This window comes from Juglans microcarpa x Juglans regia, chromosome 3D (genome assembly GCF_004785595.1).
Source record: "Juglans microcarpa x Juglans regia isolate MS1-56 chromosome 3D, Jm3101_v1.0, whole genome shotgun sequence".
NCBI classification, from domain to species: Eukaryota; Viridiplantae; Streptophyta; class Magnoliopsida; order Fagales; family Juglandaceae; genus Juglans; species Juglans microcarpa x Juglans regia.
In genome coordinates this window covers 14,245,183-14,263,321 of record NC_054598.1, presented here as the reverse complement: position 1 = coordinate 14,263,321, position 18,139 = coordinate 14,245,183, and the positions used below count along the sequence as shown (strand labels likewise).

The window sequence follows — 18,139 nt, the reverse complement described above, 5'->3', positions numbered from 1 at the left end:
TATGGACCCAGGATACTGGAGTACTATAAAGAACTTCACATCTGTTCAGTTTGAAAACTCTAAAGAGATTGTAGTAATCTTGCACAAAGTTCATAGGGACGACGTTATTAGTAATAACTGAGAGAGTCGAATCACACCTCAAGAAACGGAGGTGACTACCAAAAAACAAAAAACAAAAATCCTTGAAGATGGCCACCAAATTTTATAACTAAAACTAACACCTAAGAGTGACATTAATTGCAAAAACTACTTGGAACATCAATTTAAACCATGACTTATTCGATTGTTCTCTGCTAGATGGACCATTGCGGTGAAGATGATAAAATGGCATTCTACAACCGCCATTTCTGCTACAAATTCTTGAAACTTTCCTCATTTTGGTTTTGATTCAATCACCTTCTTTGCGAAAGATGGCAAACAGAAAGCGGCTGTATGAATCTGAAAATAAGAACGACTCATAAAGAAAATGTTTAATGCATGCGAATAACAGGAATCAAGCAAATGAGACGGGAGAACATTATGATTAAAGTCACTTTTGGGATGAAGCAGAATTGCACCTCTGAGTTGTAAAATTTTAAGGGTCCTTTGGATTTGTTATATGCGTCATTTGCATCTATTGGATTCACTGGATGCTTGAAGTCAACAGGGGGTCCCTCAGTAGAACACAGCATAAAACCAATCACCCCACTGAAACACAAACATCATTAAAAGCAACATCAGTGATTCAGCATCATCTTGCCACCAACACACCCACCCACAGAGCAAATCACAATGCAGATACTAACCAATATTAGCCAGGCCTGAAGTGCTAAAATAACCCTATATCGGAAATAAAAACATCCAGAGAAACCACTTAATAAAAAATAAGGTAGTCTCCAAAATCACGACTTGCACTTTTTTAAATGATGTGGAATCAAAGCAGGGTCAGACCTTCCCCTGGGGAGTAAATCCTGGACACGCAACAACGTGCAATTTTTAACCCCATACCTATGATAACCTAGCAACTCAGTCTAGCCCAAAAAGAAAACCAAATTATCCCTGCTACATACACACACATAGACAAACACACTCATGCATGCATGCATGCATGCACACATAAAGACGCATTCAACACATATGCTATCTGTTTGGAATGAGTTTGGTGGGAGAGAGAGCTGAACAAGGAATACTAAATAAGCTTCAGAAAGCACACCTTGGGTATGTAGGCACTGTGGTCCATGCATAGTTAACAGAGCCTTTAAATATCTGGCGACAGTTTGACATAATGTCCTCAATTATGTGCATGTGAAGCCATATACTTTCTGCCTGAGTACACACAACTCCCCCCGGCCGAAGAGCCTTTGACACTGATTCAAAAAAGGGCTTCTCAAAAAGCTCTTGTGCAGGACCTGATCAAAACAAACAGAAAGCTTGTGTTTTTCTTTGTTTCTGAAGACGAAAACTTGTAGATTCTAAGGCAAAACACATGTTCCCAGTAAGAAAGAAATGCAATTGGCTGCAGAGATAGTCTTACCTATGGGGTCAGAAGAATCTACTATAATCACATCATAAGTTCCTGCAGGAGCAGCCTTCAAAAATGCAACTCCTGGACCAGTACGAAAGAGTTCATCAAAATCGATGCTTGTCAAAATAAGTAGAATGAGGAAAAAGAATTAGCTGATCATACCATCACCGATATGAAGATTCACCCGGGGATCCTCATACCCAACTGCTATGTCAGGGAAATACTGTTTGGAAACCTGGAAAAGGTGGAAAATAAATTTCAAGTAATGAAATAATTGTTCCATGGTGATTTTCTGTTATGATGGGGAACCTCACCAAGGTAGGACCCTTTGGACCCACCATGGGGAGTAAACCATGAAAATACGATCCCGCCCACCAGCACCGCGCATCAAGTTAACTCTTAGTGCAGAATTGAGCTGAGGATGTCTAAGTCCACAGCTCATCCCAAGCCCATTTGACCACTAGGCTGCACCTTGATGGATAGGTGTTCCATGATGACTACAACTCCTAGAGGTACGTAATCACCAGCACTTATGTATAAATGAGATCCGGCCATAAAAAATGTTTTCTTACATGCAAATTCATTCAGTGTCAAAAGAAAATGTCAGAGAGTGACAGATTCAGCCAGCTATTTTCATAAGCTTCTGACCTTATGCTAGTAAAAAAGAATATAATGCGTTTTTTTCATCACTTCATTACTCACATTGACTACCATCTTATCAATTTCACACATCTCGATCTGCTCAACAGAAGAATGGCGAGATATTTCCCGCAGAACTCCGCCATCTCCTCCACCAATAACCAAAACCTGGAGAAACAGTAACTTTTGAGTTAAGCAAAAGACTAGGAAACAAAAAGAATGTATATGACACTATTTGTTCACCATATCAACATAGCGAATGACTTCAGAGGCAGTCACAACATGAGATGGAATAATTTAAGCAATCATCTACAGTTTCTCTATGTTATGAATGTGCTCCGCCCCCCCCCCCCCCCCCCCCCCCCCCCCCCCCCCCCCCCCCCCCCCCCCCCCCCCCCCCAAAAAAAAAAAAAAAAAAAAAAACCATCTGCAATTTCCTCAGGAATGATAAGGGGAAAAAGAGGCTTAGAAAATATTTTTTTAGGTAATCAAAGACACTTAGAGTGGTGCAACTTATGACAATGCGGTCCAATTAATCTCATTAATCATTTCAAGGTCCTTTGCATATTACTAGTGCTGTTAAGCCTCTATTCATCATGTATAACCGTATAGACCATCTTTACAAGTATGCCATGGGTCAACAAGGTTCCAGCCTTGGAACTACCAATATACTCTAATCAGAAAATGATCGATTGGCACGTGAGTGAAAGCATCATGAAGAACATGAAAGTATTTCAAGTAATTTCTTTAGGTCCAAGAGTATACGAAGACCTTCTTTGGGTTTGGAATTGAGCAAAGTGGAAGGTGAGTGATCATTTCTTGATATGCGCATTCATCCCTTTCAGTGAGCTGAATTACCCCATCCAAAACAAGAACCTTTCCATATGTTGATGACTGCAAATAAAAAAAATTACAAGACCAGAGTTTAATCACAAGGGAGCTCACATAAAGGTGGAAAAATATGACTTTTATTATCCTTGAGCATTATGAACCTGAAAAACCATGACATTCTGATAGTCAGATTTTCCTTGGAATAATATCTTCTCAACCTTCAAGGAATGTGCCTCTCCTGTGTATTATCAGACAGTTCAGAGTCAAGTCAACAATTAAAGACTGATTTTATGGAATCAATAGCTCGGGTGGAAAAAAAGATGCCAATGTAAGAAGAACGAAAATGCACTATAATGCTAAAAATCATATTTGGCTACAGTATATACGAGGACTTCAGCTTCCTAGACACTATAAATGGAGAAATACCATGAAACATGTATTTAAGAGTTATATTGGCATGAAAATCTAAAATCATAGCTGGCCGAAGATCTACCTTTATACAAATTAATAAATTGATTAGCAGATAGACTACAGGGAGTGGCACAAGACAGGTTCACTCGTCAAACAAACAAAATACTCAGAACCTAACTCCACCCCCTTCACCCACGCATACACATGTCTAGCAATGATTAACAAATAACAAGTACATTCTAGATGAAAATGCTACCAGGAAAGGGCTCGTTAAAATCATTTGCGAAGAGAAATATGATATATTCATATATCAAAGAAGATCAAAGACAATTCAAATCTGCACATAAACAAACATGACGATGATTTATTTTTTTTAAATTATTGGTAAGTCATGAACGGAAACAGAAAGTGTTTATTCCACAACGCCGCCCTCCACCTATTTTCAAGGAATGGAGTGGCCACTTTAGCTACTACTGTTCATTGGCCACAACCCACGATATAAAATCCTAAACAAAAGAGTGCACGGTAATACTATAAAAAGGTAAAAAGTTAATACAGCATTTGAAATAGTCATATCCATTCTTTCGAGCTAAACAAAGCAATACCCTTAGAGAAAACAACTAAACGAGGACGAAACAAATAATTAAACTACGTATACATTCTTTTTTTTTATCGGTTACGTAGACATTCTATAATCAAAATTCAAAGCAAAGACAAAATTTGAAGACAGATTTAACAAAAAATCATCGAACTAGGTCTAAAAAAACAAAATAATACGCTCACATGACTAACCATACATATAACCATTTATGCATAAACCCCACAAGCAATAGTACACAAAAGACTATCGTTTTTTGTATTTAACAAAATCAATAAATGCCCAGTTTGGTCGCGGAGAATCATTACAGATAAAATGAGATTGAAAAGGCAAATGTTTTTCTCCAGTATTTTAAAAGAAACAAAGATGGGGTTTCCGAACAGTGAGAGAGGAAGAAAACCCCACCAGGCCACATTGGGCTAATCTCAGAGAACCACCCCGGAATCACGGAGGATATACAATCAGGCCGGTCTTTGTTGCCGTCCAGCTCCATGGATGACACAGTGGAAGCAGAGACTCCATTATTATTATCTTCCTCAACTTCTCTCTGCCTCTTCACCGGAAAATCCGTAGACGCCACAACACTGTGTTCGGCCATGGCTTTCTCCTCTAGCTCGCTAAAACCCCAAAAGCTGGCGTTAGTGGAATGGCCCGCTTTGTACCTAACTGAAACCGCACAAGCTTATTCTTGACCTCCCGGTTTGCGCCGCCTTTATATAAAAGCATTCACAATCACTTTTGTAAATATATTTATAAATATATACTGTATCTTATATATAATAAGCGTCAATAAGCAGACAGCTGTTGTATAATTTTTTTTCATTTTTTACCCTTACATTTCTAATCTATTTCTGTTGTACTCGATCACTTTTTTTGATATTTTTTTCCTCACTTGCCCTTACTTTTTTAATCATTTTCCCTCTGCATCCTTTGTTTGTCTTTATCTTCACTTTTTTTTCTTTTCTTCCTGTAGATTACACAGATTTTGATGATCATGTCGTGTTTGGTTACTTCTTAATTATAAGGTGTTGGAGGAGGGGAAGGTCGCAACGTAAGGGCGTCACACCTGGATTGATTGAGCCACGTGTTTGAACATTTGCTAAACCATTGTTGGGCGGTTTGGGTAGTAGTCAACACATGGTGCTAAGTATGCCAGGAGTATTTCGAAACTGTAGAGGAAAATACTATACCTACCGATTTTACCCCTACTTTTTTGTCCATTTTCCATTTCTATCCTACAATCTTGATGATCGAGTCCTGCATGTGCATATCAATCTGTAGTAATTTATATGTGAATTAATTGTCACGGCTCAGACTGCATGCGTACGTGGCTACACTCAATCGACGGCATGCATTTACTTTAAGCGGTGCTGGTCATGCATTTTAACATACACGCGGATATTCATGCATTGTGACATATGTTCTGGATTTATCATTCTGCCCTTTTTTTACTTAGCTTTTCCACTGCTTTCACATTTGTTATTAGATTGTATTTTTACTTTATTTCCACCGCTTCTGATTTACTATAAAACCAAATTTCGTGGTCTGATTTTGGTGTAAAAGTTTGCTGCTTGTCTTTCGGATTTCAGATTGCACTCGGTATGCTTCTTGTTTGGTTTTATACTCTATTAATTATGAAATTTCCTTTACTTTCATGAAATAGTTAATACTTATAGATGTGAAAAAAAATTAATGTATTTTATGATTACAGAAACAATTATTTACAGTTTAGCAAAATTATATCCTCGACTGATAACAAAATTACTTTCGTATTCATAACATACATATACATAGCATAGAAGACATAAAAAATAAAAATCTAAAATTTAATTTCTTTACATAACATGCATATACATATGAAAACAAATTTAATTATTTTATGATTACAGAAACAATTATTTACAGTTTAGCAAAATTATATCGTGGACTCATAACACTAGGACATAATTACTTTCATATGTATAACATGCGTATACATAACATAGAACACATAAAAATTAAAATTTTAAAATTTAATTTCTTTACATAACATGCATATACATAGATAACATGTCAATAATTTATTTCTTGAATATCCTACGGTTTTTTTTTAAGGATTTACAGACTCGAAGATTAAAATTCTAAAATTTAATCCAAAACTCATTACATGTAATAGGTATGTCAAATATATGTGCGAAACAAAAAAAAATTTAAGCGTGAAAAAGGTTGCTATACGTAGATGTTGATCTTTACAAAACAGAACAAAAAAATCAAAAATTTTACAAGCACAACAGAAAATATATTTAAGATAAAAAAATTTTGCGAAATCAGACAAAATTTTCCCACTAATTTCTTCATTTACTTAGAAGCATGGAAAGAAAAAAAACCAAAGGAAAGAGTAAAACAACAGCAAAACAGAGGCATCAACATATACTTGGAGATCAGCGAATGACGCCACTCATATCTGAAGACGAAAAAATACCCAAAAAAAAACCTCAGTCGGATCTATTTTAGATCTATGGAAGCAAACCAAAAAAAAAAAAAAAGAAATAACTAGTCAGATTTGAACACGAGATCTTCAAATATGCGAAGATCTGTTCAAATGTATAGAGAAAAAAATGTAGAGATGAACCAACTTCAAACCAAAAACACAAAAGCATTCGGAAAAAAAAAAAAAAAAAAACCTGCAGACCATGTCTTCATGAAGTTCCTCTTGTCGCTTCGAGGCTTGCGTTCGGGTGGAAATCCGAAATAGGTTCATGAAATATATTCCACTGGCATGCAAGAAGAAAAAAATTACAACAAAAAAATGGAAAAAAAAAAGATCCACATTCGGTAGAAAATTAAAATTTCTTTGCATATCTTGTTTATTTGTTTAGAAGAAGGTAAGAAACTAAAGAAGAGTGCAGACGGAAAGGGAAGAAAGGAGAGAAGTAGAAGAAGAAAGGTGAGAAGAAGAAAGAGAGGGAGAGAGATGGAGAGAGATTTCGGAAAGGGCGAAATGAGGGAAGGAATGTGATAAGGATGTATTTATATGGCTGCTATTAGATTTAGGGTTTTCTCCTTCTGAAAAAAGCGTCGTTCTAAATAGGGGATGGGTTGTTGCGTTCGGTGCAGGAAACGGCGCTGTTTTGGGTCATTCTTGCTGATAATTCGACTGGGTTTTAGAGCTAATTTTTTTTCCCTCAGATTTTAAGTGGGTAAGACAACAAAAAAAAAAAAAAAAATATTCCACTATTAATAAAATTATTCATATTATTTTCACTCATATAATTATAAAACTTCATGATATAAAAATATAAACTCTATTATAATTTTTTTTACAGGTTTTCTGTTATTGTTCTTCATTTATTCTTATTTATTCTTATTATATTATAATTAAAAACATTAAACAAATAATGTCTATAATGTCCATGACGCTGAGAGAAAAAAAATAGAAGGGAAAATTTTTTTGAAAAAATCTACATAACTTCCTACTATTCACACAATTTTCACACACCACACTTTTTTTTAATTTTTATTATTTTTTCCTTTTATTAAATATTTATTATATGAATAATGAATAGAAGAATTAAATTATTTTAAAAAGAATAAACTCAAAAAAAATATTAAGAATTGTTTTTTAAAAAATGCAGTGTGTGGAGGTTAGGAGGTTGTTTAGCATTGCTAAAAAAATTTACCCCTACTTTTGTATTTATTTTTACTACTTGTCCCATTTACAACTTTAGATGTGAAAAATACATAGGTGTTAAAAATAATTTTCATCCCAAATTAATATATCAATTACCCATAAAATTATAATAACAACAAAAAGTCTCCAAAATTTAAGATATATTGTCGCACTTACTTTTTGAAGAATAATATTTTCATAAATTTTACGTTTGTGTTTTAGATTTTAGACTGTGCATATACTTAAATTTTATTACATCAATCATTTTATTACATATCATGTAAAAATTACAATAAAACAACTGAATATGAAAAAAATAAAAACATTTTATGTTATAGTGGCAAAAAAATAGAGGCTTCACAATCAAGATAAACATTTCTTCTCATATTTTGGAATTAAAAATTTTTACATTATAATTAGAATATATAAATTGCTAATATTAATAAATAATAATTTATTTACTATTTTTATATATCAATTTTATTTAGAAATGTATAGTGATCGCACATCAACTTCAATAGTCGGTTTTAAATCTGCAATAGAAAATTGTATAAATGTAAATGTGTTTGTGAAAATTCTTATGTTATAGTTATAGATATTCTACAGATAATATATGTAATATTTTTTTATGATCAATGAGAAAATATTAAAACATAAGCAAAACTATTCCATTTCATAATCATATATATTAATATATATTTTATTATTACATAATTTTACAAAAAATTCTTATTTTTAAAAATATTTTTTATATTTTTGCAATTGGGCACACGTGCATTGCACGTGTTTGCCCTTTACTAGTATATATATATATATATATATATATATATATATATATATATATATATATATATTTGTAAAATATAAAGAAAGTTACCATTTCAAAATTTTAATAGATTTTATATTTCATCTTTATTATACACTTTACTACAGTAATTCTGCTTAATATAAAAAAATATTATTTATATTTCTAAAATATTTTAAATTAATTTTTCTCTCCTCTTAGTCTCTTTTCCCACTACTCGAAAGTTATTATATTTTCATTTCAATCATTCTCTCTCTTTTTATAGCATAATAATACTTAACATTTCATGACATCACTGTAAAATAAAATAAAATCCTGCACCTTCGAGTGTAGCTATATTCTATGACTAGTGTTTTTTTGATATTCAGATGAGAGGGTGGGTATACATACACTAGAAGGGTTGTTTTGTGTTTTGTCTTTCATGTTTTCATAATATACTTTGAGAATATTCTTATGAATATAATCTTTTTTTCTTTATTTTTGGAATCAATTTATATTTTGGTTTAGCTTATAAATTTGGATTAATTTAAAATAGAACATAATTATATGACATTAGATATAAGGAGATATTATAAATATCAAAAGATACGAGGATATTATTGATAGTTAAAGAAAATATTTGAAATGAATAAAAAATATAAAAAGTAATATTTAAATGATATAAAAAATAGATAACTTGATGTATGGTATATTGTAAAAATCAATATGTAAAATAGAAAAAATAGATTTTGGTGATGTATTTTAAAGGATAAAATAGAGAAACCATTAGGAATGCTGGAAAAAGAAGAAAGGAAAGAAAAAAAGATATTTATATTGATGAGTGATATAGCCACGAGAAATTAATAAAAGGAATTTTATAAATTAAGGTCGCTAATTTATTAGATCTATTTTATAATAAAAATAATTTTATAATCAGATAATTTATATTAAATTATGTTAATTTATAAAATTATTTTTATATAATTCGATTAAAATATTTCTCTTTATACTCCCAAGTTCCCATAGAAAAAATTAGGGTTGAGTAAAAATTCGACTCCTAATCCGACTCCGCACCAGCTCCACTCCGGCTCCGACTTGTTAGAGTTAGAGTCAGAGTTTTTTTCCTCTTGAAAGTCGGAGTCAGAGTCGGAGTCATTGATGAACCGACTCCAGCTCCGCTCTGATCCGACTCCGACGTGGCCCTCCGACTCCGCCTCCGCATCCGATTTTATACATATTTTATAAAAAGATGTGTTTTTTTATATATTAATTATTTAAATTTTATACAACTATATCTTATATAGTTAGTTAAACTTAATAATATACTAGTTAAATAATATATTTATATTATAATATATAGACTAAATTGATTAATAATAGTTTAGTATATGACTATATGTAAATATCATGCTATTACAAATTTACAATATTACTCCCATGTAACATTAAATTACAAATGTATAAATATAATAGCATGTAATACTAATGTATATATAATATACTATAAACACTAAGATGCTGGATGCATAATAACATCAACATGTAATATTGTAATACTAATGGATAAACACTAATCTATAAATTTATAATAACATATAAAAACTAAAGTATTATTCATATAAATTTTATATAACAATATCTTGTATTAATTATATTTTTTGACCTAATAATTCTCAACATATTCATTTTGATAAAAATATTAGTAATTCTAATATACATTAGTATAATAATTAGATTTATGGCCTAATACTAATACTATTAGTATACCACTTTAAGCCTATATATAAATTACTATATAAATCACTATAGTATTAATTGCTAATACTATATTACTATATGATACTATTAACTATAGTGATATACTAGTATTAGACATTAGTATACTAATACTATCAATGATATAGTTAGTATAATATTTATACTAATACTATTATATAGTTATACTAAATTAAAATCACTATAGCAAATACTAATATATAATTATGCTAATCACTATAACTAATACTAATACTAATATAGACTATAGGTATAACTTAATAGTATTATAACTATACTAAATCACTATAACTTATACTAATATAGTTATACTAAAATTTAAATCACTATAACTAATACTAATATAGTTATATTACTATAGGGTACTATTAACTATAGTGATATACTAGTATTAGTATACTAATACTATCAGTGATATAGTTAGTATAATATTTATACTAATACTATTATATAGTTATACTAAATTAAAATCACCATAGCAAATACTAATATATAGTTATGCTAATCACTATAACTAATACTAATACTAATATAGACTATAGTTATAACTTATAGTATTATAACTATACTAAATCACTATAACTTATACTAATATAGTTATACTAAATCGCTATAACTAATACTAATATAGTTATACTAATCACTATAACTATATATAGTATTAATATCACTATTAGTATAATATATAGCATTAATAATAACTAATACTAATATACTAATACTATTAGTGTATTACTAATATTTATATATATTACTATATATATATATATATCAAGTATAAGAGATTAGATATTTAATATATATATATATATATATATCAAGTATATTAGTGTATTAATAATATTTCGTATACGGTGCCTTTTTTTTAATATTCATATATAATAATATATATCATATATTTTTTTTATGAATCTTCATATAGATATATATATATATATATATAATATAAAATAGATTCATATTAATTAGTATACTACTATACAATACGGCGCCGTTTCTATTTGTTAATAACTTAATAGTTAATCGTTTAGGTGCTGAGGGTTCCCGAGTTCCCCTCTCTTTCAATTTCATCTCAATCTTCAGAATCTCAGCCCTCCCTTCTCTTGCGTAGCGTCGCAGGCCCGCAACCCTCCCATATCTCGCGCAGCCCTTTCTCGCAACTCTTCTAGCACATCTCTCTCACGCAGCCCTCTCTCGCGTAGCTCCTCTCGCGTAGCTCCTCTCGCACAGCCCTCTCTTGCAACCCTCTCTCGCGCAGCCCCTCTCTCGCGCACAGCCTTTCTCAAGTTTCCCTTGAAACCCTAGGTCTTGTCGTCGCCATTGATGGCCTCTTAAGGTGTATTGCAGCTGTGCAAGCACGGAACACCGTCTCTGTTCTCGCGCGCAATCTTGATCATATATCAATCACTGCCCATTGAAGATTCGAAGTTGGTAGGTTACCCAAACCCATATCTCTGTTCTTTAATCAAATATTTGAGATTGGAAATGTTGATTTTTTTTATGTTTATTTCCAAATTTGGCATTATAGTTTAATACATAACAAAATGATCTCCATAATTTTTGGCATTCATGCAAACACAATACTGACATTCTGGCACTTTAATTAATTAAATGAGCCAAGTGAACAAACAAATTTTGATGTTAAACACAAAGCACATCAAGCACAAATATCTAAAATTCCCAAAAAACAACACTAAGCCATTTATTGCAAACTGTTAAGCCAGTGCACTAGCATGCATCTAGCAAGCAACTTGTGCGTTTCTATAAAAAAATTGCTTTACAAGGCAATTATATCACTCTTTAAAAACTATTTTTAGTAGAATTGAAAGTTAAGATAAAGAAGCAAGCAAAAGAAAAGTTGTGTCCACGACAAACATATAGAATATAGTTCATTCATGCTAAGTTTGCTAACAAAAATGTATTCTAACCCAGCACTGGACAGCTAGACTACTTAGACCATTGACTAGAGTTGTAGTTTGGTCTTGTTAAACTATATTAAGAGGTTTGACCTACAAGGCAAACAATATCTTGCTGCAGCTTTTTTAAAGGGAGTTTAACAGAAAAATGAATGCCAACGTGTGGTACAAAAATGATTGGTAATTTGGGTTTATTTTGTTGATTGTGTTTGGGGAATCTGTTACTTAAAAATATGTAATTTTTGATGTTGTTTTAGTGGTGTTTTCATTCATGTTATTGAATGTTGGGTTTTATTTTTTTTCTATTTTTCTGTTTAAGATGGGTATATATTTTCTCAAATATATTTCTGTTTTAATGATTGTAAAGCATCCACAAGTTGAGTTAATGAGTTTGTATTATGCTTTTGGGGCTGTGTTTGGCTGTTTTAGTGATTGTCTTAGCCGTACCATTTTGTTTGTTTGTTGTGTTTTAGTTCTTAAATCATAAATATAAAAGGCATAAACACTCCTACATCCACAGCTGCACCTTCTCCTGACATCCCAGAACAGCCTAGTGATGCTCCATGTCCCATAGTTAAAGAGTCCAGCGGACCAATAGAATCTTCGGTAGGCACTCCTAGTGCCTTCTGTTCTAACCCTCACCCTCCACCTAGTAGTAGAGTTCCTAAGAATAGGTCTTTGGTCTGGGTCCACTTCACAAGAGTACCTGATTGTGATACCGAAGAGCCTATAGCTACTTGTAACCATTGTGGGAGGCAATGGAAATGCCATCCCAAAAGGCAAGACACTTCGGCCATGAAAACACACATCGAACTTTACCCCAAAAACCGTAAGAGTAAGTTGGACAAAACTCAAACATTCTTGGTCCTGGAAGCAAGAATTGAAGGCTAAGGGGAGAAGAGTTTAGGGATGACCAAGTACAATGAGAAAAAAATCCGGGCAGCCCTTGCTAGGATGGTGATAGTGGATGAGTTACCCTTTAGGGTTGTTGAGGGTCAAGGGTTTCGGGAATACACTAAATCCCTTGATCCTAGGTTTCTAATTCCTTCTCGATTTATCGTAATGCGTGACTGTATGAGGCTATTCTTCAAAGAGAAGGATAGCTTGAAGAAAATGTTTTTGACCACCAAACAAAGAGTGTGCCTGACCACCGAGACTTTGACTTCTATCCAAAATATTAATTACATATGTGTGACCGCTCACTTTATTGATAGTGATTGGAAGTTGCAGAAGCGAATCATTTCATTTGTTCGGATTAGCGACCACAAGGGGGCAACGATTACGAGGGAGTTAGAGGAGTGTATGCTTGATTGGGGCATTGACAAAATCCTCACAATTACGGTGGACAATGCTACCTCCAACGACTCTGCTATTGATTGGTTCAGAACAAGGGAAATAGGAAGTGAGAATTGTGTTGCAGCTCACGAGTTTATTCACATGAGGTGTACGGCACACATCATAAACCTTGTTGTGAGTGAAGGTTTGAAAGATGTTGATGACTCGATCATAAGAGTCAGAAATCTAATTAAGTATGTGAAGTCTTCTCCCCAAAGACTTGCCACTTTCAAGTCTTGCGTTGATAGGTCAAAAGTGTCATGTTCTAGTTTCTTGTATCTTGATGTGCCTACTAGATAGAAGTCGACTTTTCTTATGTTGGACGTGGTTGAGAAGTATTAAAAAGCCTTCCAACTTTTGCTTGATGTGGATCCCTACTCACTAGTTTATTTGTCTGAGGATGAGCATGGGAAAAAGAGTCTAGGAGCTCCTGGGGCTGATGATTGGGAGACCATAAGAAACTTTTCAAAGTTTCTTCATGTATTTTATAATGCCACCCTACGTATTTCTAGTACACTATATGTCACATTAAATTTGTATGTCCAAGAGCTCATTAATATTCATAAAAACTTAAATGCTTTTTGTAACAATAGTAATCGACGCTTGAGTTCAATGGCTTTGAGAATGAAGACAAAGTATAATAAATATTGGGGTGATCTTAAAAAAATAAATCGATTGCTGTTTGTTGCTGCCATTCTTGATCCACGGTACAAATTGGTTGCTCAAGCATATTGGTTCAACAAAATATTGGGTGATGAGAGGAGTGATGAATTTGTTGTACTCCTTAAGAGGGATATGAAATATTTGTATGAACAATATGTATGGTTTTGTGGTGGCCGCATAACTGGGTCTAAGTCAACTCGGAGTCGGAGTGGTGATGCTAGTGCATCAATGAGGAGTAGTAGTAGTACCTGTAACGATGATGATCTCATGGACTTTTTGTTGGGATTCTATAATGATCGAAAATCAGCATCATGGATTGTAAGTCTGAACTAAAGCGATATTTGTTGGAGGATGTTGAGGTTTCTACGGAGAGTTTTAAAATTTTGGTATGGTGGAAAGTCAACTCAAGCAAATATCCGGTTCTTGCTCTAATGGCAAGAGATATCTTGGCCATTCCAATCATCACCATTGCATCTGAGTCGGCATTTAGCACAGGAGGCCGTGTTTTGGATCCATTTAGGAGTTCTTTGGCTCCTAGAACTGTCAAAACTCTTGTGTACACACAAAACTGGTTGAAGTCAACTCCTATATGCTTGAGTCAAAATTTTACGGATGCCATTGATGATGAAGAGAGTTATAAGTTAGACTTGAGTAATATATTTAGAGATTTTTTTAAGTTGTTATATATGTTGATTTTGACATTTTATGATACTAACCTCCTATACTTTAACATCTTAATGTAGAATTAATCACTGGTATGGCCAACTTACTTCGTGAAGATGATTGACAATTTGACATATTGAGCCTTTGAGATTTGAGTTACTATCCAAAATACTAAATGCTTCATGCTGAATTCTGTTTACTTTTCAAAGACAACTCTGCTATCTACTTCTACTTTATTTATACCATAGGTCCATATTTATTTAAATTTCTGAGACCTTAGTTCAAAAAAGCTAAATGGATCCATTCCTCCTAATAGGCTTTTTGAGAATATTACAACTATGTAAGATTTTGCATCTTCCTAAGATATGTAATATGCATGCTTTTTATGTTTGTTTAAATTTATTTTTCATATGATATTATAGTTTGGTTGTTTTTCTTACTAATATTTTCATTTTTTTTTTCAGGCACAACTTGAAAGTTGGAAGTTGGAACATTTGGAAGTTTGTAACATTTAATATATTTAGGTTCATTTGTAGGGCATTTAGAATATTGTAATTTGGAAGTTTGTAATTTATTTTATTTTGGTGCATTTGGAAGTTCGTAATTAAATATTTAAATGTTGTTGGGAACATTTATTTTGGTTGGCTCTTAGAACATTTTGGATTTCTTTTGTTGTTAGAATGATGTGGATATCACGATATGGATAATGGGAGTACATGTAAAAATATGACTTTCTTTTTAATTTTTGAATGCATGTTATTGTAGTAATGGTAAGTAAATATTATTATAATGGGTGTGGATGATGGATGGTAGGTGTGGTCTGTGGATGTTTATTGTAGTAATTAGTATTTAGTTGGATATGAATATCAGGATATGGATGATGGGAATACATGTAAAAATAAGACTTTCTTTTTAATTTTTGAATGCATGTTAGTATGTTACTTGTTTTATTTAGTTGTATTTTTTGTTACAATCAAAAGTTTAATTAGTTTAGATTGTAATGTTGAGAAAATTGAAATTTGAAAGCCCACAATTTTTTTTTTTTAAAAGTGGGTCAAATATGAAGTTAAAAAAGACAAAAAATAAAATAAAGAAATCTAACTCTGCTCTGACAAGTCGGAGTCGGAGTCGGAGCAGATTCTGTATGTCTCGGAGTTGGAGTCGGAGGTCAGATTCAACCTCCGACAAAGTTGGAGTCGGAGGTTGGGCCCTTCAACTTCGAAGTGGTCGGTGCTCAGCCTTAGAAAAAATCCGCTTAGGCTGGATGAGTGGACGTGATTACTTCCTGTGTTTGAGTTAAACTATTGGAAGACCTTAAATGTTTTGGACTGTCCTCAGTAGAATTATAAAAAAAAAAAAAAAAAAAAGAAAAGAAAAAAAGAGAGAAAAAGAGAGATTTCTTGATCTATGGGGTTTAGTGGGTTTTGTGAAATATAAAATGGCTTTTAGGTCACTTTCTATTTTATTTTCAATAGAGTCGTGTCATGCCAACAGTTTGATGCTTTTCAAACTTGATTCATGTAGGAGTGTCAAATCGTGTTAATGGATCATGTTCATGTCGTGTCAAAATATGTATATTATACTATATAGGTTAACCCTAACCCAACACGTTAAGCTTATCGTGTCAAAATCTCAAATCCTAACACGATCCATTAACATAACGGGTCGTGTCGTGTCAATCTATTTTGATCTGTTTATATAAATAAATTGAACAGACCCAAAATTAATCCGTTTGACCTAGTTAAGTTTAACATAATTTTATATAAATGTTAAAATCACAATATCTATAAAAAATATAAAACTAACTACAAGTCTAATACAATCCAAATAATAAAAATATCGAAATTAAAATTTCAATAATTTTATTTTTATATATAAGGGTATAATTGTAACTTTAACTTTCTTTACATGTTATAACGGGTCAAAACAGGTTGACCCGTTATCAATCCGTTAAGCAATCGTGTTTTAATGGATCAACCCGTTTTGACCCGAACCCATTAAGGCTAAACTCTAATCTGCTTTTATCATGTCGTGTTCGTCTTTAATTCACGAGTCGTGTCACATATTGCCATCCTTAAATTCATGTGAATTACCTAATCTAATGGAATAGGAAAGAGCCAGTCCCAAATCTCGGTGGTCCTACAACTTGATCATGCAAAAGAAAATTAGTTTTAAATATAACACTATATTTTGTGTTTCTTTACAAAATATAATTAGTTAAAAAAAATTATATAAAGTATAAACCTTACCTATGTGTCGATGTGCAATGTGGGCTTTGGGTAGGGGTGGCAATTCGTGCTCGTAGATTATATTCGTGCTGTATCAAGTCATGAGTATTAAACTATATGAATCATCACGAACATGACTCATTTAATTAAACGGATCAGATCCTAAAACTTTAACTCGATTAAATAAATAATAGGTGACACAACACATTCTGCTTAACCCGTATAGTAATTAACTTTTATTGGGTTAATATGGATACGACCTATTTAATCCGTTTAACACATTTCATATCAAATTGGATGGGTTGAGTTGTCCCGTAATTTATTTTTTAGCTCAATTATAACTTGATTCGTGATAAAATATTCTATTATCAATATTCAAATCAATAACATATAAGAAAATTAACATTTTCAAAAAATAAAATTACATATTAAAAAAAAAATTCAAAAAAGGATATATAAGCTATATTTATAAAATTTGAAAATATGATTTATTCATATTATACGGGTTGATGGTTTTCTTGAGTTAACTCACAATTGATCCATTTATTAATCGTGTTTTATCGGGTTAACCCGTTTTAACTCAAACTCATTTACATGCATGAAACCAAACCTATTTACTTTGTGTTGAGTTCACAGACTGTATTATATATTGACACCCTTAGAACTTTGACGTGTATGGAATGTAAAACTTGAGACTGGTGATGCAACAATTGATTTGCACAGACAGATGAATCATTTTCAATTTGATCGTTAATTTAAAACTAAGTGATTTAGATCTTGTTACCTTAATTTCAAAAAGGATATCCTAAAAACGAAAACACAGAGGTAGTAGTTTATAACTATTTTTTTTTTTAAATAACATCTTTTAATCCAATATATGAAAACCATAGTGACGAGAGCCGGCCCTAGTTTTAGAGAGAGGGAGACTTCTCCTTCTCTGTAGAAACTACCATCAAATCAAAACCTACGCTGAGGAGGCTCCTCCCTCCCTCCTCCATCTCCTCTTTAATTTTCTTCTTTAATTTTCTTTTTTTGGTTGTTTTTTCAGGGCTAAGTATGGCGGAAGGCCGATCTACTGCTCTCCGACATCCAGCGACTACTACGTGCCCTACTGAGGTTTCCCAAAGCGTCGATCCTTCAGA

At 32.4% G+C, this 18,139-nt stretch overlaps 1 protein-coding gene across 1 annotated transcript; it reads right to left on the bottom strand.

Annotated features, from left to right (window-relative positions):
• Window positions 1-3: 3 nt before the first annotated feature.
• Window positions 4-4,678, bottom strand: LOC121256183 (spermidine synthase 1). The gene is made up of 9 exons (XM_041156853.1): window positions 4,389-4,678; window positions 3,136-3,212; window positions 2,915-3,037; window positions 2,207-2,311; window positions 1,667-1,739; window positions 1,514-1,585; window positions 1,193-1,388; window positions 558-687; window positions 4-438 (listed from the first exon to the last, which is right to left on the bottom strand). The coding sequence occupies exons 1-9, from the start codon at window positions 4,579-4,581 to the stop codon at window positions 373-375; spliced, it is 1,035 nt and encodes a 344-aa protein (XP_041012787.1). The 5' UTR covers window positions 4,582-4,678; the 3' UTR covers window positions 4-372.
• Between the last annotated feature and the right edge of the window lie 13,461 nt (window positions 4,679-18,139).